This window comes from Balaenoptera physalus (assembly GCF_965194825.1).
Source record: "Balaenoptera physalus genome assembly, chromosome: 2".
Lineage (NCBI taxonomy): Eukaryota > Metazoa > Chordata > Mammalia > Artiodactyla > Balaenopteridae > Balaenoptera > Balaenoptera physalus.
Window position 1 is genome coordinate 44471934 of NC_138883.1, and position 23784 is coordinate 44495717.

General features: G+C 38.4%; 1 protein-coding gene across 5 annotated transcripts in view; it reads right to left on the minus strand.

Annotated features, from left to right (window-relative positions):
- Positions 1–22017, minus strand: part of TMEM260 (transmembrane protein 260) — a 62078-nt gene extending 40061 nt beyond the window's left edge. For all 5 annotated transcript variants that reach the window (XM_082450404.1, XM_082450403.1, XM_082450400.1 and 2 more), the window contains exons 1-3: positions 21744–22017; positions 16335–16366; positions 15455–15606 (exon numbers count right to left, since the gene is read on the minus strand). In XM_082450404.1, coding sequence (XP_082306530.1) covers positions 15455–15606; positions 16335–16366; positions 21744–21903 — 344 coding nt within the window. In that variant the 5' untranslated portion in view covers positions 21904–22017. The remainder of the gene's footprint in view (positions 1–15454; positions 15607–16334; positions 16367–21743) is intronic.
- Positions 22018–23784: the final 1767 nt, after the last annotated feature.

The window sequence follows — 23784 nt, forward strand, 5'->3', positions numbered from 1 at the left end:
CAGGCAGGCTCCTTAGTCACGGCAGGCGGGCTCCTTAGTTGCAGCTCTCCAGCTCCTTAGTTGCAGCATGCACGTGAGATCTAGTTCCTTGACTAGGGATCGAAACCGGGCCCCCTGCATTGGGAGCGCAGAGTCTTAACCACTGCGCCACCAGGGCAGTCCCTCTCATTGAGATTTTGATTTGCATTTCCCTAATGGCTAATGATGTTGTGCAACTTTTCAAGTGCTTATTGGCCATTTGTACATCTTCCCTGGAGAAATGTCTATTCAGATCTTTTGCCCATTTTTAAAATTATGTTGTCTTTTTATTATTGAGTTGCAGCATTCTTCCCAACTTCCTTTCAATGTTTCTTTTCTGCTAAACACAGCCAGAGTCAACTGCTTGCAACCAAACATCCTGACTAAAACAACCTGCCTTCCCTGTTTATTATTCCTATTAAGTCTTCAAGAAAAACTGTGAGGAAATTCTGAAAATAAATGCTGAAGTTGTCAGAGCTTTGTGGAACACAGAAGAGATGGCAGTATGCTTAAGAGCAGAAAGTTATGTGTGCATCCATACAGAGAATATACTAAAACATTTTGGAGGCCTCGTCATTTTACTATTTATGTTTTCCATAAAATAATGTATATAGGCTAAGCCTGTGAGAATTTCTTTGATTCCAACAGCCTTTTATAAATCAAACTGTGAATGTCCCTTCAAACACACACGTTTGAACACACTGCCTTTAAAAGTTTGCTTCATACTAAGATTCAGAATCAACTAACATTTACTGACCATGTAACATGTACAAATTAATGGATAAAGAAAAGTCAAGATAATTTGAAACGTCTGTTGTGAGAAAACTCCACAAGCTGAGGAGGGCTACATAACAAGGACTTGTAGGTAGCAAATACATGCTCAGCTGAGGCTGGAGACCGCAGGGGCTGTGGATATGGGGCAGTAGCCTCAGTCCGCATGGCTGTGGAAAGGTGTGCAGCAGCCTGAGCTGGGCCTGGGCAGGCTGGACGGAGCTGGGGTTAGGGGTTTTACTAGGTAAGCAGGACAGAAGGACAAGAGGGAAAGATGCTAAAGTATGAACCACAGGGTCTACATTGGATGGGGACGGAAGCAGAGCCAGCAGGGGGCTGATGGAGGGATCAAAAAGATGAGCAAAAGGATCTAGGTCTCAATTAAATGGAAGGCAAGTGTAGGGGCATCGAGGAAATGAGGGAGCTGAAAGCTCAAGTCAGGCAGGGAGTGGGAAGTGGGCTGGGAAAGGGGACAGCAAATTGTTGAAGGATGGAACAGGCCTGTAAAGCAAGACTGGACTCTACTGTTGAAAGGAGCCTGTGATGGAAGAGTTTAATAAAGCTGTTCTCAAAATCATACGATATTCATTAAAATTAAGCATTTGTCTCCAAAGACAAGCAGTACATCATACATTAAGTAGTCTGCAGGGTGAGCCCAATCTAGGAAGACAGGTGTGTGGCCCAGTGCCACATCACACGCAGGCTAACGAGGAGATGTGACACCCCACGTCAGTACACAGCAAGCTGAGTCTGTGACTGGCTAACCAGTCAAAGGATAATGTCAGCAATGGTTGAGGATGAGGAGCTTCTGAAGACTTCAGAGGTCTCCAATTCATTCACTGACTCTGTAGGCAGGCAGTCTCATTGTATTGTTCACGGTATACACATTATCTGCGCATGCTTCGTTTCACCTCATTGAGATGGAGATAAATGACTAAAGAGCAAGCTGATGTTGAGGACGCTTTCCTGAAGGCAAGTTTCAGGGTCACGGCGAGGCTCAGGACTGGCTTCACACCGTCCACGTCTGCAGCCTCCACCCTCCGTTCTCACCCTAGTTCTCTACTGAAATTGTTCTCACTGGGGTCCCCAATGACCATCTAACTGCCAAATACGATAGGCTCTGGGGACCCCTCTGCTGCACTGGGTCACTCCCCCAGCCACACCCACTGAGTTGACATCTGGACCTCACATCCTCTGGTTTTCTTTCTATGGCTCTGGATCTTCCTTATGTGTTTTCTCCAAATGGCTCCTCTTCTTGCATTTCACTCCTTTAAAGCCAGTGTTTCCCAAGATTTCTTTCTCAGGACATTGTTCTCGTTCTGCTTTGCCTGGGTGACTTCATTCACCATCTTGATTTCACCTGCCAGCTACAAACTAAAGAAACCAAATGTCTCCAGCAATGCCTCTCCCTTAGTTTTGAACTTACCTTATCCCCAACTTACTGTTGTACCCTCACCACAAAGCCACCCCAACTCTGGATGTTCCATAGAAGCTCAGTGTCCGTACATGCAAAACTGATTTCTCATCCTCCTCCCTGAAATAATTCCTGCTCCTGTGTTCTCTCTCTTAGTAAATTTCATTATCTCCCTCATTTAGTTATCTAAGTGAAGAGACCTAGAAGTCATCATCAGAGCCCCTCTCCCTTTCTCCCTGCCAAACGTATCACATCCTGCCAACTGTACTTTATCAGCATTTTAAACACTCAAGCTCTTCTCTCCACCCACATCGCCACTGCCCTGGTTCAGCTCATCTGAACCCTCGCCTCAGGTTCACACCAATACTGCAGCTTTGCGTGCTGCCTGCTTCCAGGGCTAGGCCCACCGCTGCCACCAGAGTGAGGGACCTCAAGCATATCTGATCTTGAACTTCTCTGCCTACAACCCTTTAAGGATTCTTCTTTGACTATCGAGCATATTCCAAGCTCCCCCTGACAACAGACAAGGATTTTCGTGATCTGGTCTCTGTCCACCTGTAGCTTCATTTCTAACATAACCCATTTCGAGCTGCGCTCCAGCAACACTGAATGACTCATAAGTCCCTGTGCTTACAGGCTCCTTCTCCCCAACCTCCGGGTTTCTCTGCACAGGAGGTTCTCTGTATCTGGAACATGGTTCTGCCTTCACTTGGCCACTGCCACTCATTGTTTACAACTCAATACGGGTGTCACCTTTCCAAGAAGTTTTCCCGAAAGTACTTTCACCAAGACTAGGGTAGTTGCTCCATCTCCAGATTCTCATTAAACATATTAAATGGGTACTGAATAGGTAGATTTTTCTGTATTTCTGAGGAATAGAATATTTTAACTGTAACCTAATCAAAACATAGTAAGGAAACCAGATGTGAGGAGCTTAAAACTCTCTAAAGTATTACAAAGCCAAGAGAATTATTTTTGGACTACTGATACCACTAGATAGCCATGTCAGCATATCAGCACTTTTTAAAAGGTAAAAGTATATTGCACTTTACATATATGTGTATTTCTGTATCCCTAGAAAAGCTATATGATTTTTTGAAAACTAAATGTTTATATATATGTATTTAATTTCAGATATACTTTATCTTCAGTTTTTAACGCTCTTCAAATATCCAAATAGCAATGGTTTCTAATTACCTCAACCTAAGTCCAACCATCTCCAGTAATGCTTTATAAAATAACTTATGCCATTACTTAGAAATTATTCTTTTTTAATTGTAAAAAAATTGAAAGAAAAGATGTTTTGGTACTGGAGTGAATTTTGTTTCTTTTAAGAACCATGTCCTTTATCACCGCTGTCCTTTACTGTTATAAAAGTGATGTTTTAGTAACAAATGAGATTAAGGGAAAAAAACTAAAAGATTTATTTTGATTTTGTTACGCTGATTTTTTTAAATAAAGTGACGTCCATATGGACATATCTTTCAGAAACTAGGGAATAATCATTTCATCATTCTGTACTTTAATTCAAGTGTTTAAATATTCTTTTGGCAACAGTATAGAAATAATAATTTACTTTAAAAGTTTTTTTCATATTACTTGATTTATCCCTTGTCTATAACATAAATATTTCAAAGGGAAAAATAAAATACGGAAGGTTCACAGTTACTCATATTGCCTTTCACACTGATGTGTAAAGAAGATCCCTTACGGTTTCTCAAACTTTTGTGAAATTTCAAACGAAGTACCTCAAAGTTTCCATTTTATGTCTTTTTGAGCCAAATATCAATGAATCTTTCATATCGATAAGCCACTGCGAATTTGAGATAGAAAAAGACATTAAATGTGCACAAGACTTATCTAAGTGATGCTTCAAAAATCACATTGACAAATATGTCTGTAAGTGAATCTGGTCTTAAACTTGTTAAGCAAATAAGATGACTTAGCGGGACTTCCCTGGTGGTCCAGTGGTTAAAAATCCACCTTCCAATGCAGGGGACACGGGTTCGATCCCTGGTCAGGAAACTAAGATCCCACATGCCACAGGGCAACTAAGCCCGTGCGCCGTAACTACTGAGCCCATGCGCTCTGGAGCCCATGTGCCACAACTACAGAGCCCATGCACCACAACTACTGAGGCTGCACGCTCTGAAGCCTGCGCACCACAACAAAGAGCCTGCGCGCTGCAATGAAAGGTCCCGCATACCGCAACTAAGACCCGATGCAGCCAAATAAGTAATAAATAAATACATTAAAAAGAAAAGATGACTTAGCAAGCACTGTTTTAAATCTGTTTATCAGTTTTTTTTTAGAAGAGGCATGAATTCTATGAATACTATGAATCTACTGAATCCTTTTTTTTTGTTTTAAACATCTTTATTGGAGTATAATTGCTTTACAATGGTGGGTTAGTTTCTGCTTTATAACAAAGTGAATAAGTTAAACATATACATATGTCCCCATATCTCTTCCCTCTTGCGTCTCCCTCCCTCCTACCCTCCCTATCCCACCCCTCTAGGTGGTCACAAAGCACAGAGCTGATCTCCCTGTGCTATGCGGCTGCTTCCCACTAGCCATCTATTTTACGTTTGGTAGTGTATATATGTCCATGCCATTCTCTCACTTTGTCCCAGCTTACCCTTCCCCCTTCCCGTATCCTCAAGTCCATTCTCTAGTAGGTCTGTGTATTTATTCCCATCTTGCCCCTAGGTTCTTCATGACCATTTTTTTGTTTTTTTGTTTAGATTCCATATATATGTGTTAGCATACGGTATTTGTTTTTCTCTTTCTGACTTACTTCACTCTGTATGACAGACTCTAGGTCCATCCACCTCACTACAAATAACTCAATTTCGTTTCTTTTTATGGCTGAGTAATATTCCATTGTATATATGTGCCACATCTTCTTTATCCATTCATCTGTTGATGGACACTTAGGTTGCTTCCATGTGCTGGCTATTGTAAATAGAGCTGCAATGAACATTTTGGTACATGACTCTTTTTGAATTATGGTTTTCTCAGGGTATATGCCCAGTAATGGGATTGCTGGGTCATACGGTAGTTCTTTTTTTTTTTTTTTTTTTTAAACATCTTTATTGAAGTATAATTGCCTTACAATGGTGTGTTAGCTTCTGCTTTATAACAAAGTGAATCAGTTATACATATACAATATGTTCCCATTTCTCTTCCCTCTTGCATCTCCCTCCCTCCCACCCTCCCCATCCCACCCCTCTAGGTGGTCACAAAGCACCGAGCTGATCTCCCTGTGCTATGCGGCTGCTTCCCACTAGTTATCTATTTTACATTTGGTAGTGTATATATGTCCATGACACTCTCTTACCCTGTCACATCTCACCCCACCCCCTCCCCATATCCTCAAGTCCATTCTCTAGTAGGTCTGTGTCTTTATTCCCGTCTTGCCACTAGGTTCTTCATGGCCTTTTTTTTTTTCCTTAGATTCCGTATATATGTGTTAGCATACTATATTTGTTTTTCTCTTTCTGACTTACTTCACTCTGTATGACAGACTCTAGGTCCATCCACCTCACTACAAACAACTCAATTTCGTTTCTTTTATGGCTGAGTAATATTCCATTGTATATATGTGCCACATCTTCTTTATCCATTCATCTGTTGATGGACACTTAGGTTGCTTCCATGTGCTGGCTATTGTAAATAGAGCTGCAATGAACATTTTGGTACATGACTCTTTTTGAATTATGGTTTTCTCAGGGTATATGCCCAGTAATGGGATTGCTGGGTCATATGGTAGTTCTATTTTTAGTTTTTTAAGGAACCTCCATACTGTTCTCCATAGTGGCTGTATCAATTTACATTCCCACCAACAGTGCAAGAGGGTTCCCTTTTCTCCACACCCTCTCCAGCATTTATTGTTTGTAGATTTTTTGATGATGGCCATTCTGACTGGTGTGAGATGATATCTCATTGTAGTTTCGATTTGCATTTCTCTAATGATTAATGATGTTGAGCATTCTTTCATGTGTTTGTTGGCTACTGAATTCTTAAAGCCTCTAATTAATCCACCATCTGTTTTGATTGCTGGGGCCTTTGTTATGAGTTGGACCAATTATGAGCCTTCTCGATGAAGGGTTCCCCAAAATGGGTGATCAAACAAGTTAGTTGTAATCTAACTCTTTTGGGCAATAATTCTAACCAGAACACACACTCTACATTTTTTTTCCCCTGAAAAGGCTACAATATATATTTGTAATTTTTTGGCAGAGTTAGATTATATAAGTAGAGTGAAACACTATGCATAAATACTGGTACATGAATTGGTAGTCCAAATTTCTGGCTAAGCAATATTTCTTTCAAAAATATATGGAAGGAATATCTAATCTGATATTGTTATTTAAACATGAGTTTTAAATGAAATCATTGTTCTGAGCCCACAAAACGAGCTGTTTGGTATCATCCATAAAGTCAAATGTACAGATGGAGTATAAATATAAATACCTCCCAAATAAGACAAAACAATTGTCATCTATCTGTAGACTAAGTATGAAGGGTTTTTTTTCCCAAAGAAAAATGGCATAATCAAAAACACCATTGTGTTTTCACTTAGCAGTCAAGGAGGCCTACTTTCAATTTTCATTTCATTCTTTTAAATAAATATGCTTAAGTAATTATTATTTTTTTAAAAAGCAACTAAGGAATTAATGAATTTATTTACCCTTAATATGCTAAAGTGACATCTTAAAATTAGCTCATTAAAATTAAAAGACGTACATTTTTCTACTGAAATTGATGAACCTACTTCAACCACACTAATAGGAAGCTGAGGAAAAGAAAAAGGGAAATTCAAGTGAGGTTGTGAATAAAATGAGAACTGTTTTCAGCAGAACTCACTAATAAATTGCAAAATAATCTAAACTGTTTTCCACTTGAACTAAAGAACACCTCATGATAAATTATATATAATATGAGAAAAAACTGTTTTCCAATCCCAATCTAGAGGCTCATAAAGCCTCACAGAAGGATATCAAGGGAGACACTTCTTCAAGTGAAATACATATTCTTAGACTCTAACCTGACTTACAGAAAGATAACATCTTATAAGGCTATATGAAGAACACACACTTCAAACATTACTGTGAAATTTTAATAAAACAACCATTGTATTTTAAAAGATAGTCACATGTCAACAATCAAAATCAAGTTTTTACACTATTAGAGAGGCATGCTTAATTTTCAAGGTCTCACACTAACAGAGTAAGGTAATGATATGGATGATTCAAAATAACAAATAATCTAAAAGTCACTGAAGTATGTTTTATATAAATAAATACATCTTACAAATATGTTATATATAAAATATATTTTGCAGTATATTGGCAGTAAATAAATTTTCCTAATTGTTTTTAACTTGGGCTAACACTAAAACCATGTCGTTCACATTCCAGGAGATCACAGTGGTCAGTCACTGAGAAAAGATATACCAGGAGCATGACAGATAGTATGGGAAAGGTGGTTAAGTATTTAAAATTTCACCCAGAAAATGCAAATGACAGAAATTCTCCACTAGGGTAAGGAATATGTGATGCTTTTAAGAGCATCCTAACAAACGTGAGGCTCAGGATTCCACGAGGCCTACGTGAGATTCCTAAGAAAGGTACTGATTGTGCAGCAGTTTTCTCACTTATGGAATACTATTCATCTGTTGACACAATGGATAAATCAGGAGGTTACAATTTACACCACTGACACAGGTTTGCTATTGATGATAAGGTATATTTTTCTTTCCGCTACACAGTATTTGATTTTCATGTGTAGTCACATGTTTGTCTAACCCTCAATCAAAAGGCAAATAACAGAAACCTGAAATTCTTTCAGAACACACATTTGACGTGCCTCATAAAATTCATGAATGTATTTGTCTTCAGTGTTACTTGTGTGCAAAGAACCCAACATGGAGGGTACACTACTTTCCTTCAACACTGAAAACTCCTACTTGAAGTAAGTAGAATCGAGTAGGAAGGCCACAATGCAGCATCTGAGCATTACTGTTAAATAAATTGTTATTAGTGTCAACTCATATTCACGACTTTAAAAAAATGCAGTGGATTACAGGGAAGAGATATGGTAAAGCAGGGTACAATTAGTGGCAAATCTACTGCCCCTGTCCTCCCAAGTTCTTATCTTTCTGGGTCTTGTTCATGAAGATTATACAAATGTTATCTCTGGCTCCCATTCACAAAATCAACACCCATATATTTCTCTCTTCAATGTACCTGGAGATGGTCAAACTAGGAAGCTAAGCTACTGACAAGAAAGGTTTTCAGTTTCAGCTGAACCTTTCTCATTGAGTGGCAGTTCACTCAAGACCCTTTCAACAAATACGTATTGAGTATGTAACATGTTCCAGGTGGGCAAATTATAGTCAGTGGGCATTTGGAGAGCAGTAGAATCTAAATTTTTTCTTGTCATTTTCAAGTTTAGACCTAATAAACATAGATCAATAATTGAGGACATGGTATATTAAAGTTCTATCTCTGAAGCCACCATCACTGCACCTAAAAAATAATGTAAAACATTTCCATCTTTAATAAATTTGCAAGTAATCCCATTTTCCTATATTTTATAAAAATTTACTTTCACTCCAGGTAAAATCCTACCAAGGTTTATTCTGTTCCATGCGATTCTATCCTGTTCTACCCTGAATTTTCAGCTACGTAAATATCAACTACCAGTACACTGAAAGGAAAAATACAAAGTATTATTCCTGATTTAAAACCACTAAATAAACTTGGGAAAAAAATGGAAAAGGCTTCAAAGAGGAAAAAGGCACAAGTGAAATGGAAGGAACAAGATTATGAATAGCTTCCATAAATAAAATGTAATTACACAATTTCCATTAGAATTAAAATTTGTTCACTAACCAGTAAATGATGAAACTATTCAAGGCTTAGAACGATTCACTTTATTACAGCTCATCAACCTTATACCCAAATATCTAAAAGGAAAACACTGAACTGAGCTTTATAGGAATCGCCATCACTTACTTTACATTTTACCAAGTTTCCATAGTATGCCAAATGACTTGCACTATGGGAGGCAATATCTTAAGGTAGAGCCTAGCTTAAAATAACTCCCAAATTACAGATTTTCATCAATTTTGTTTGAAATGTTTAAAAACACACAAGGCCTTAGGTTTCCCTGGTGGTAAAGTGGTTAAGAATCCTCCTGGCAATGCAGGGGACACGGGTTCGAGCCCTGGTCTGGGAAGATCCCACATGCCGCGGAGCAACTAAGCCTGTGCACCACAACTACTGAGCCTGCGCTCTAGAGCCCTCAAGCCACAACTACTGAAGCCTGTGCGCCTAGAGTCCGTGCTCCGCAACAAGAGAAGCCACCGCAGTGAGAAGCCCGCGCACCGCAACGAAGAGCAGCCCCCGCTCGCCGCAACTAGACCCCCGTGCGCAGCAACAAAGACCCAACACAGCCAAAAATAAACAAATAAATTAATTTAGAAAAGAAAAAAGCACACACACAAAGCCTCAAGATTAGCTCATTACTCAATCTTGACAGTGTATTTTGTATTCGGTAGCAAAACTGAAATTGGTTAAAAGTATAGTGCAGCATATTATTCTCAAAGTCCTTTTTAACTGAAAACTTAGAAAATGCTGCATAATTTTTAAAATGTTATATACTAAAGGTATATGAAGTAAACTTAAAAGATCCAAATAACTAAGATCAACAGAATGAGGGTATTAAACTACTTTCATCAGCAACACTAACTTACTAAACAATAGAGGTTTAATATAAAGTAGTCTTATTATGCAAAGTTATGAAGTATATCGTAATATTTCAATTCATTAAGACTGTTTTCTACTTTTTATGGCTTTGAAAAGCAGCAAATCTATATGAGTTATGGTTTATAATTTTATTTGTAACTTTAAGAAATATATGCATTTATTATTATAGCCATAATGACTGATGACTAGTTCCAGTGGCAAAATCTCGGCAGGAAACAGATTTAGCAATTTAAATGTTTTATAAGTTTCTGTAATTGAGGAAACTTTTCATAATCTGACGTTTGTTAAAACCACTTATTAGAAATTATGCAGCACAGTAGCTGTGGAAATATGAGCTAGCTTCACAATTATAAAGTCAGCCTATGTAGCCCTTTCCTATTGTATATAGTGGCATAAACCCCACGGCGGCCTATCAGCTAACTGGCAGGCAGGGGGCTGCTCTATTCAAAGTGAGAGATACAAGCTGCAGGGCAAAAACCTGGCAGCTCCCATCTGACCCCACAATCCCCTACTGGTGACAGCTCCAAGCTCCATGGCAAATTAGGCCTTCTCATATTACAATTGGAGAAGACAGATTCCATTAGCAGTATCTGAAATTGAGTGGAGAGCTGCACTGTTATCAGACTTGACTCATAAGCACTGCTATTAATCAGAGCTATGATAGCATTTATATATTTCAAGCTATCTGCTGCCGCTGTGATATTCTGCTACAAAGGGTTGATGGGACTTAGGAAAGTGAACAATAGAGCTTTCTGGGAAAAGCAGAGTAAATCAAGAAAGTCTATGACTTCCGCACATTCTGAAGGGATTGTGGTTTACATAAATTTTCTCCCAATTGGAGATTGAGCTCTTCCTCATCTTACACATGGGATTTAGTTGTCACTCAATGGTAACAGCTGTGAAAAGGTGAAGCGGCCCACCGCTCAGAATATTGCCTTCGCTTTTAGAGCAATTAACCCATGAACAGGAGGATACCTGGTGATATCAAGGGGATTAGGCCAGGCAATGCATTATTAACATTTCCTTGAACTAATTCTAACTCTGACTAGCTGTCAGAAGAGACTCTACAGTCTTAAAAAAGAGTTTTTGCCCTGCTTTTTTCCCTTCAAAACGAAATGCTGCTATTTGAGCCTAATATGTCCCTCTACTTATAAGAAAATGCAAATGAACCAAGCTCTTAATATGCTTAGCCAGTCTGAGTCAATGCAACTTTAATACAAGTATGAGAGAAATATATGATCAATTAACCAGGGATCAAGACAGATATTCTCCTGAATAGAAATTAATGCTCCAGTACTTTCCATTCTTCTTCAACTACAAAAACTTGGTGACTATTTGTTACTTATGCATAGTTACCTCTGAAATTAGGAAGAGCTTCACATTATTCTCTATGGCAATAATCTAAAATACTCTTTGAGCTGGAAAATCCAAATGTCTCTTAAGCAGGAGATTCTACGTTCTCTAAGGTATGGCATTTTAATTTTCGATTTTTATTGAATGGAATCTTAGCTGAAGCTATAAGAATAGCAGACACAGTGCTCAGAATCAAGTGTTCCTGTTCCAAAAGTTTAATAAAATTAATTTTTAGCAGCGGCAGAATGTTTAGGAATATATAACTTATAAAAAATAAAATATGCATAAATAAAATACTGGCACAAAACAACCTTCCAGGAGATATTTAAATATTACTGAAATTGGTTGTAAGTTCTTTGTAGTAAGCAGGCATAGTTTCAAGATACCTTTAATTACAATTAATATTCATATATTCTAGGGAACCTGCTTGACATTAAGAGATCTGATTTCTTACTGTACAATGTTAATGGTGTTAGAAAGTTTTTTTATGCAAGTTTCCTGAAACAGTGCCTTTTAGAAAAACTGTTTATTTAATAGTAACTTTGTCTTACTTTCTTTAAAATAAGCACTGAATCTTGATTATAAAAACTAAAAGAATTTTACTTTCGATTCATATGAGTGTGTAGCAAATATTGTTCAATGAATTCTTCTATAGTTCCATTTGGCCCATACTAGCTTGAAAAGGATACGCTCTCACGCCTGTTGAGAATATATTCCCTGCCTTGTTACTATCAAAATACATGATACAAGACATGCCCTCACCTGAGATCATAAGCAATTTAAATCTTCCCTCAAGTAAAGAATTTTTATATGATACTATCAACAGACTCCATTCTATTTCAGTGTTACCAGAACATATGAAATATAAGCATGTTGATATTAATTACAGTGATTTCAGTACTCCTTCCTTACTAAGTATAGAGGATCTAGTTTGAGGTTTCTTAGAAAACAATTTTGAAATTCAAGTACTAAGGAAAGCTAAATGATGTTCCTATTAGTGATTTACATACCTATAACTTTTAAAATTTTATATTAATAGGATTTGTGAATTTCAAATATGACATTTTAAATATCATACTATCAAACTAAAAAATCATTTACTTCATTGGCCTTAAAAGAGAAAATCCCAGTTTCTCTAAATCACTAACTGTAGTACAGTCAAATGCACAGATGTACGTATTAATAAAATGAATACTAGTTCCTAGAAATGAAATATATTAGATTAAACTCCCTTAACATAGTGCATGCTTTAAAATACCCCTGAAGGGGACAATACATAAATAAATACATGCAGAAACAACTGCCACAATCTTACTATTTTTAATTCAATAAACTACAGTGACACAGCTTTCAATGTGCTGTTTTACTCATATGCTTTCTACATCAGGGCAAAGCAAACATAAAAGAGTTCTTGCCAACCATTAGGAAAGACTAACAAAAAATGCAGTGTTAATGACATCTTAAAGGCTTTTAAAAGCAAGAGAAAGATGTAAGAAAAGCAAAAATTACAAAGTAATTGGAAACAACAAATAAATTGTTCTTTCAATCTAAGTCATGTTTACTGAAAAAATGGAGCTTTTTACATCAACATATTTAAACAGAAATTTGCTTTTGAAATACAATCTTTGTTTAAAAGGTACAGAAGGTCTTTATACCCACCCCAAGAGCTAAATATAGTGAATGCTATGTGAACAATTACCTGAAAAAAACCTAAAACTGTTAGAAGAATTAATTTCCTGCACACCAGTCAGCACTAATCCTACATGTACAGTAATGTTCTCTTAAGTGATGGGGGAAAGAAAGAATACAGCTGTCTCCTGGATCAAAACCCTTTAATATTCAACAACAAAATGGAATGATGACTTGGTCGGCAAATGAATAAAGTAGTGAAATGTCTCCTGAATGAGTTCTGGTGAAGGAGTCAACCTCTGAAGGAACACATTTTCTGTACGCTGGGACAGGAAAAAAGCTGTCACCCTAATGGCTGCACAAAAACCGCGTCCTGCTCTTGGGCTTATATTCACAGAAGGAAGGTTTTAGAGGCTAGGTTCAGGTCATACGACAAATGAAATTGTAACAAGCCAGCTGACATTGTATAATGTCTTCTTCCACTCGATCAATAGGCTACTGTTAGTCCTATTACCATAGAGATGGCTTGCTCTTTCCCGAAGGGTGGCTATTGTTTGACAAAACAGATTTGCCACTTGAACTAGGTTGTTCCCAAAGGACGTGTACCTTGTCAATTATTTGTATTCAAAATAATGAAGTATTTTCACATTAAAAGTACGTAAGAGATAATGTTATCAGGTCCCTTTTCAGAAAGAAAGCAACTTTTCCAAAGTACTGGATTACTAAAAGCATGCAAATATCCAATTTAGTCTATGAAGAGTTTTTGATTTAAAACATATGTCAGCAAGTATACGAATTTATCATTAAGACTGTATATTAAAAGAAAAGGGTCACAGGCTTGTGTGCTAATCTAAAACCCATTATAATCAAGCATAATAATTAATCAAAGCTATTTTAAAATGTGGACAACTCAAAGGAAAATTATTGTCCCAAACTATTCGGATTCTGGAAAGATAAAGATTTTTATATATGATTTTTACAGTGGTTTTTATGAGGAAGGGCATCGACAATTAATATAGTGGAAAACATGGAAAAGTTTTAGAAAACGAATCACTTTACCTGCTTAAGAGCTAGCTACAGCCTTTAAATATATGTATATGTTGTAGAAATAATCTAAAGTACAGATGAACTAACAAAACAAATACAAGTATTAGTTTTCTTTAAAATGTCTTTGTCTTAAATGTCTTGCAAAAACTCATACATTTAATAGAGGACAGGTAAGTTCTAAATTTCAACCTAGATATTTAAAAATAAAAAGAGAGTTTTTCTCTCAACGAAAATGACAGAGCCTTAATTATAAAAGATCAGAAGGAACAATACTAATAATGATTATTCTAATCATTTAGAAAAAGAAAGTATTCATAACACTAATTAATCCAAGCAGAAATGTTATTTTAAACATTTCATACTTAAAGATATGGCTATCACTGAAAACCTGTAAGACTGAAATAGAAACAAATTAAATAATACAGATTAAAGTTTAGTAAATGATCAACAATTACAACTTTGAATCTGAAAGATTTCCACAAATAGATTTAATAGTAAGCTTTAGCCATAATTATTGTAACTTTTACCTTTCTACAAATAATCAAAAGGGAATTTACAAAGAATTTAGTCAAAGGGCAGTGATATGACAAATGTAAATAAAAATATGAGTCTCCAAAAATGACATTTGAAATTGTCTATTCAAATTATACTCTATTTACATACAAAAATTATTTGTTTTTATAATAAAATCTGCCATACTTTTTGAAAGAAATGTTTTAACTTGGTTTCCCCTTTGCAGGAAGAATAATTTGTATTTTTGACTACAATCCTTTTAGGTATAGGTTAGACTGAGTTAATACAGAAGGAGAGAGAAACAGCAAAGACAAATGTGTTTACCAATATCCTAAACTAATGACCTGTTTTTTTAAAAGCAGCATAGCCTTCCAAACTAAGAAAGCCTTCCATCATGAAGTAAGTGGTGTCTAATTAGCTTATCTTCCCTACAGCAGTAATGGAACAAAGTGAAACCTTACTAAAACCACAACCCAAATTGATTTCCTTAGTTAACAGCTTCATTTCAAAAAGTATACATGTGCATATTTAAAATACAGTATAATTAGGTATTAGCTCTGGACCTGACAGGCAGCTGCCCATCAGCAATACTGTGAGTAATTAAGTGATATTTACCATTTACCAAAAGATGAACTTTATATTGTTGAATTAAACTGGCCCATCTGCATCTTCCTGAAATGACAAACCTTATTAGTTCTGCCTAACCAGAGAACTGTGATAATGAACTGGTGACACCTTCTCTCCGTTGTATGAAGCAGAACCAACTGTGTAATCATTTAAGCAGTCAAACGCATATGAAAATTACTGTAAATTGAGAAAGTGAAATCACATGAGTGATTAGGAAAAACCATTCAAACAACAAAAGATTTTTTTTTGTAATGTATGTACATGGGCCATCTCCAATTAGTCAAAATTAACTAATCAACTACTTTACCTGAAAACGGTGAAAAAAAGTAATGCTGCAGCTACTGCTCCAAAGAAGCCACACAGAAGATTGACTCGGTAGGCAACCGAACCAAAAGGAAATAGTATAATTGCCAGTTTAGCCACCAGAGTGAACAAAGGATAGCCAGGAGGATGGGCAACCTAAGGGAAAATTAGCAACAGTCAGAAGGTTTTCATCTAGTAAAGGAAGAGTCACACTGGCTTTAATTGAAAAGTAGCGCTTTTCTTAGGCAAGTATAAAGATTAAGAGACAATGACTAAATGTTTGAATAGTGGTTTTCTATTGTAATCCTCTTGTGCCAATACAAATAAATATTTTCTTTAGTGGATTTGGCAGGGTCTATCACATGGTGTGTCACCTAGAGAAAGGGTGACATATTTCATTGTCAGTTCTTAAGCAGTTTGTTCTCTGGGTTCACAGTACATTAGGGTCATTTAAAAGGCTATTGAAAAAAAGCGGGTTCTGAAATATCGTATTGGTTAGTAAGTTGAAAGACCACACTGCTATCGGATTACCACCATGCTGACAGTCCTAAGGTCTTGCCTAAAGGGATCATGCACCACAATAAAGTTTATTAAATAATAAACTTATTAAAACTGTTAACCCGATTTATTTTATTCTCCATAGCTTATACAAAATTTGGGGTGATAATAAGCCAGCTACTGTATATATAGTAAAGGCTTTGCTTTATAATTCAGTTTAATTGGATTTAAAACTTAAAGTAAATTGTCATGTACTGTACTTATAAGTTACTAAAAACTGGGGTCTGAAAATAAATTAATCTACTTTACTCCATGCTTAATTAAACTTTCTTAATTCCTAAAACTGTTAATGAGAGCATTGATTAAACAATAAAACTAATACTTACTCCAAGCTCATGTGCGGCTGTGATCAGTTCCCCTGTGAAAAAATAATGGAAAACCAATAATTACTATTAGAAAATGACACTCCTCCGAAGTTTTCAAAATCCAAATGCTTGCATTGGGGTTTTGCATTAATTTGACTGGATAAAACTGTAAATCTGTAGAGATTTAACAGCATGAAATAGTCTCAGAATATGTTCTCCCTTAGGTATTACTGAACAAACTATCTTTGACAGTTTTTAATAACTGGTCAGTGTAAATATATGTGAATTCTAGTTTCTAAAAACGCTTATTTTAAACAACAAGGTCCTACTGTATAGCATAGGGAACCATATTCAATATCTTGTAATAACCTATAATGAAGAATATGTAATATGTATAACTGAATCACTTTGCTGTACACCAGAAACTAACACAACATTGTAAATCAACTATACTTCAATTTTTAAAATATGCCTACTTTCCCTCCTGAAAGTTGTCTACCCTTGCAAATATATAAAAACTCTTACAGAGCATTAGTGTAAAATGCTGTATTATCCCTCAAGAATTTAGTACAAAACTGTCGGTAAAGATGCAACCTTATGATATGTAAAATGTGCAGACACTGGAGATTTGAACAGTCTATAAAATGTGCCATTCTGCCCTAAACTGACATTTGGATACATTCTCTACATTAATTATTTTGGATATCTTTAAACAATTGCCAAATGCTTATTAACTCCAGGTTATTTTGGTAAGCTTTGACTACCAAAGTACATTTTTTTCAAACCATTAAATCATATTATTTACATAGTTCTTTGTAATTCCTCACCATTAGTAATTACTTCTAAAATTATGGTGTAGTAATTCAATGCTTATTTGTTAATACTTTAAGTATCCAGAGCACAGGGACTATTTCTGATTATCCCTATACACTTAATACAGTACAGTATATGAAATCAATCAATATTAATTGATGATTTATGAAAGTACTATTATCTATTGGGAAATGTATTAATGTCCATTTTCTATCCTTCAGTGGATATCAGTACTCTTCATTTCTACTGCCCTGACTGTATTTTAGACCCTTCCTCTCTCTGGCCTGGGCTACAGCAATAGCATTGACCAACGTTCTATTCCAATTCATCTTCCTACTGAAATCACTAATTACTGCCATCCCCACTCCCCAGAGGTCAGATTGTTTCCTTAGACTAAAACTGCTCAATGGCTGCTCTCTGTGTACTGAATGAAGTTGATTCCTCAGCGTGACATGCAAGCCCTCTATGGCTTCCAGGTCCCTTTCCAAGGCTTATGTCCATGAAACCTATGCTCACCTTTGTCAGATCTGACTACCCACTGTTCCTCTGAATGGTCCTCTTTTGCACCTCTTATCACTCATTTTCTCATCCAGCATTCTCTCCTAAATCCGTCAAGGCCTAGTTCAGTTGCTACCTTCTCAGTGACACCTTTCCTTACACATACCCTTCCCCAGCTTCACCCATCAGAATGAATCACTTCCTCCTCCTCCATAGAACCTGCTGGAACCTCTCTATTTAGCACTTACTTAGATTGCCTTTTATTCTTGTTAGTTGTTCTCATTTGTCTTTTCCACTAAGTTGAAAATATCCTATCCATTTCAGGGTTCTGTCAAGAAGACATCAGCACCTCTCCCTCCTCGTGCCACACAGAAAAGCCCCGCACATAGAGACTGACAAAAAGACCTATCATGTTGTCACCCTTGCTACTCAGACACCCCCATCTCAGGTTGAAAGACTGCTCACTTCACAGAAATCCCATAAGGGCACCAAAGACAGATACTGCTCACTTAAGTCATTTACTTAAGGACATCTTTGACGTTTGCTGGAGATATTCAAGAGCATCTTACAAGCCAAAGGCCCTTCTTGTACCTTATATAAAGAAATTGTTTATGGTTTAAATATGTTTAAAGTAACTCCTCCCTTTGTAGCTGTTACCAGTATTTTATAGTATTTCATAGTTTTATTCTAGAATGGGTTTGCTCTTTATGTCTTCAGTCCCAAATGGTTTTAATCAATTTTTGTTTCTTGTATTTCTGTAGGTGCTATGAAGCACAATTCAGTTCAGATTTCCAAGGTCGCTATTCATTCTCCTCCATTTAAAATGTACTTAGAATTACATTTAACATTAAGAAAAATAGCCTATTTTCTCTAATTTCTTTTTACCATTGAAAAGTCAATATGCTGTTATTCTTTGCTGGAGTTCTGTTGGTAGAAAGATGAATCTGGAATGTGACTAACCTCCATCACCAACTCTTATCAAGTGTGAAACTAAAATCTAAATAGAAAAGATGCTACTATTCAAAGTCTATGAATGCACCCTTGATAAAAAGCTAAACACGACTCTTAAAATTGAATATGATAAAAAGAGAAAGTAAATATGATATAAGAGAAAGGGTCCTTGCTTTCCCTCAACCCTTTACACTAGGGTTGCCTCAAATGTAAGTCCTACTACAACCTGCATCAGAATTACCCAGATGCCTTTTAAAAAATGAAGATTTCTTGACCATAACCCACATCTACCTACACTAAACCCTCTGGCATTGGGGCCCAAGTTTCCCAGGCAATTCTCCAGTACATTCAAGTTTGAGAACCACAGCTTTTTCATCTGGGACACAAATGGGTGGCAAGCTCAGAGTTGTTAGCAGAAGTTTCACCTTTACAAAACCCAGCTCCCTCCATATTATACTTTTTATATTAATTACAAAATTATATTGTCATATATCAAGTGTGTTAAAGACAGTATCTTAAAAATATATAAACACATATATAAGCTAATTTATTTTTCCCAAGGATAACAAACAGAAGTGAAGGCTAGATTCCTACCCTTTCCTCTAAAGGACCAGGAGTGCTCCTGCCCATAAATCAACTATGCGTATCAAGCAGTGCAAAAAATAAATTTTGGCAAGGCCACACAATGTGATGGATTCATGGAGTATAATTTAAGACTTATCAGGAAGAAGAATACATGCTTTATGTTGGTTTTGAGATGTGTTCTGTTTATTGATTAAAAAAAAATTTCATAAACACAAAATTCAAAGAGAACAGTACATTCAACATATAAACAAAATCATCAAAGATGTGATTATACAAATTTTACTGGCAACCCTTGGAAAACAGTTTATTTATCACTCCCAAAAATGAACATAGAAATATTAGAAGCAACCACTATTCAGCGTCAAACTAAACAAGTCAGAATGCCTAAAAAGTTTGATAACTCAAAGTGAATAGATAACTTTATTCTTTTGGGGAAAAAAGACAGTATTAATAAAAACAAGGCAACAGTTGTAATAGGGGCGGGACAGGTGCGAGCTATAGCAGCCCCACTCAGCCACTGGTTGGCACTGCAGTGGGCCCCGCCTCCTCCCCATCTGTGTAAAAGGAGCTCAAATTTGGATTGAGGGAAGATGTTTTTTGAGACACTAGTCAGCCATCTTCTCGGTCTGCCAGCTTTCCGATTCAAGCGGTTATTCCTTGCTCTAACAACACATCTCCCGATTTACTGGCCTGTCATGTGGTGAGCAGACCAAGCCTGGGCTCCGTAACACAACTGTAAATTTTAGATAGACTTTATCACTAAATACGTGATGAAAGATTTAACAAAGAATTTAGAGCACGGGTTGGTTAAGAGAGCATGTTCTAAAGTTAGTCTACTTGGTTTCTTGCCTCGACTGCCTCTACTTTCTAGCTGTGTGATTCTGGACACAGCTTAACCGCTCTGTCATCTATAAAATAAAGAAATTGATAGTACCTACCTCACAGGGTAGTAGCTGGGAGGATTAAAATAATTCACGTAAAGCACTTGGAACAGTGCTGGCACACAGTAAGTACTCAATTAAGTGTTATTATTATTCATCCTAATCCCGTCCTTCAGGCTCAAACAACTATGGTAAAGAACTGTCAATGTTTTTTTGAAAGTTACAGAACTACTCAACCCCTGAGTAATGCTCTCCAATGTCAAAACTCTCACAACTATAAAGCTATTTCTATTATTTAGTATAAACCGTAGAAATATGGTAACTCCGTTCCCCACTATACTAATGAAACATTGCTCCTATTTGTTCAATAGGACCTGAAAGAAAGGGTAAAGGTAATGACGTGTAAATGGAACATCAAGGATCATCAATGTGGTAGGCAGCCTTGAAGATGGCCTCCAAAGCTTCCCAACTCCAGTATTCTCCCTGTGTAATCCTCTCGCCCTTGAGTGTGGGCTGACATATTGACTCACTTCCAAGAATAAAACAGGGCAGTGGTCTGTCACTTCCAAGATTAGGTTACGAAATGACAGCGTTGTCAGGCAGAGGTGCCATCTCTTTCTCTTGACAAAAGTCAGCTTACAGAGAAAAACCCGTTTGGCAAAGAGCTGGATGGGGTTTAGAAGTTAATCCTCGCTAAGCTGAACCCTGAGAGGACTGCAGCCCTACCCCATACCACGACGGCAACCTTGTCCTAAGAGCACCCACTTACACTGCACCCAGATTCCTGATCAACAGAAAATGTGAAATAACACACGTTTCTTGTTTTAAGCCACTCAGTTTGGGGGTATTTTGTTATGCAGGAACTAGGGCACTCAGTTTTTCTTCAGCCTATATATAGATTCGCGACCCAAATTTACAGCACCATTCTAACAAAATTACGGATCATTATTAGGCGTTATTAGATGGTCAATTTGGCAGCAAAACAAAACCTGCATCTTGTCTCTCATCCTAAATACATAACGATTATTCATGTGATTTAAATGGCCCACGGGTCCCGCTTTTCAATAGAAGCAGCTTGAAGCCGCAACTGGCTTCCACCCTTTCAGGCGTTCTCCCGCAAATAGTCTGCAAGGCTGGCTCCTTTTCAACATTCAGGTTTCAACTAAAATATCACCTCCTCAGAGGCCTTTCCCAACTAGCCATTCTGATGGAGCCACTGCCTACCCCACTGTCAATCACATTTCCCTCTGTCTCCATTAAATTCTCCCCACCTAATACGTTGTTGGCTATTCAGTAGTTTGTGTATTGTCTCTGCCCGCATTACAACACTCTCCAAGATACTTGTCCACCACTCCTGTTAGTCCTTTTGTCTGGAACGCGATAAGGACTCAGTAAGTAATGTTTGTGGACTAAAAAGGAATGGAAAGCAAAAACTCAGGTCCAGGAAAATGATCTGGAGAAGTGGAGAGAGAGGTCGGTAAGTCCCATCAGGCGAAACCAACCAGCCCCGTCTCGAAAGCCTGAGACCTCAAGAGACCAGAATTACAGAAAAATTACACGAATGGAAACATAGGTTGGTTCTGGAACGCAAAACCCTGCGGGGGCCCCGGCGGGTGGATGGAGGGGTCGAGCTGACCAGACCTCGTGGGGAGACTGCGGACCAGAGAAGAGGGCAGGAGGCACGACCCTGAGAGTACGTTACCCGAGTCGCCCCCCGGCACCGAGGGGGGCAGCGTGAGGGTGAACACGGCGGCCACAGCGGCGAACACGGCGACGCCACCGCGGAGGCCCCCAGAGCGCCGCGGCCCCGCTCGGGCTGCCCGCCCCCCGGCCGGGCCCCCGCCGTCGCCATGGAGACCCATGGGCCAGAGGGGACCGAGGAAGGAGGACGCGGCAGGCCCCAGGACTCAGGGCAGCCGGGAGTCCCCAGGGCGACAAGCGAGCGCGGCGCGCGGCGGCTTCCGGGTCGGGCCGGGCGGACGGGACCGCACCTTCTGCGCCGGCGCGGGGGGAGAAAATGCAGGGTCTCGCTGGAGCCAGGCCCAGGCAGCCTTCTGGCGCCGTACCGCGCGCCAAGGTTTACAGAATTATAATGTGCTTTCCACTAGCGCATCACAAGCGACAGCCTTCTTTTAAGAAAGGAAGCCTGGGCCCAGGGCCTCCGTCTCTATGGCCTCCCCAACTTCCTAGCGACTTGGTCGGGTCTGACAGAGACAGGAGGCGGGTTGCCAAGCGGGCGTGAGGAAGGGCCGCGACTGCCCCCTGCGGTGTGGGGTGGAACTACACGAGGGGCCCCAGACCGCCAGCCCGAGGGGACGTGTGCTCACAGTATGTGCCAAGTAAGCCAATACATACATTAATCGCATGTTGACTACGAGTAATAGTAAACATGCGTAACAATTAGCACACGAGCCCGTGTGCTAATTGTTAACTCGCTGAGTTATTTTCAGAGAGATTAAAATAAGCTAGTTGGTCTATTTTTTTTCTTATAGCATGAGGAAAACTTGGGGGATGAATTGAGAAACTTGAGTTTCTGTAGTAATACAAATAATTTACAACGTGATAAAGTTGTCTCCTACTTTAATGAAGAGAAGTACTTAGATGAAGATTTGACCACACAATGGAAAATGAACTGAAGACACTGCACTTTCCAACTAGCTGCAATGCAAAAAAGAATGGGGACTCTTGGATCACCACATAGCATGGCTCTTGGTGAGATCTTTAAGCTTACGTTTTACATTATTATAGCAATTATTCTGGAGTGGGAGGAGAAGAGGGCAACCTCCCTGGAATGCATCTTAAAATACACTGAAGATCAGTGACAATCTAATACGTGTTACAAGCAATCTGACAGGAACATAGAGTCTCAAATGTAGAGTGACTAACACACTTGCAAAGATAGGCAGCCATTGTGTCAGCATCTCAGGTACTACATAATGCTTTCTCTGCTATATTGTGAGCCCTGGAGAGCAGGTAGGCAGCTTCTAAATGGACCCCCAGTAATCCCTGACTCCTGGTATTCACTCCCTTGTGTAATCCTCTCCCCTGTGTGTGGGCAGGATCTAGTGACTCACTTCCGTCTATAATAGCATAAGGAAAAAGTGATGGATGTCACTTTGGAGATTAGGTTATAAAAGACCGACTTTTCATCTTGCTTGCCCTCCCCTTGGTGGGCGCTACCTCTCTTGTCCTCCCACTTGTTCACTCTGATGAAGCCACCTACCATGTTGTGAGCTGCTTTATGGAGAGGTCCACACGGCAAGGAACTGAGCGTCACCTCCAGCCAAACAGCCAGCGAGGCGCTGAGGCCCTCAGTCCAACAACCCGCAAGGAACTGAATCCCACTAATACCTCACGAGGGAGCTAGGGAGCCGAGCCTTCCCCACATGAGCCATGAGATAATGACTAACTCCCTCCAAGACCTTGACTGCAGCCCCTAATGCAGAGGACCCAGCTAAGTCTCGCCCAGATTACTGTCCTGCAAAAACTGAAATAATAAATGTTGTTTTAGTCCACTAAATTTGGGGTAATTTGTTGCTCAGCAATAGATTACTAAGACAGCCTGCCTTCAATTTCTTTTCTGAAAGAGCATGCCAGTGATTAATACTGACTGAGCCAAGCATATGCTTCTTTCCTTTTTTATCCATTTCATCTTTTGCTCATGAGCTTTATAAAAAGATAACTTTCTATCATGGCAATTACTTTCAAAAGAGCATAATTATGGGGCTTCCCCGGTGGCGCAT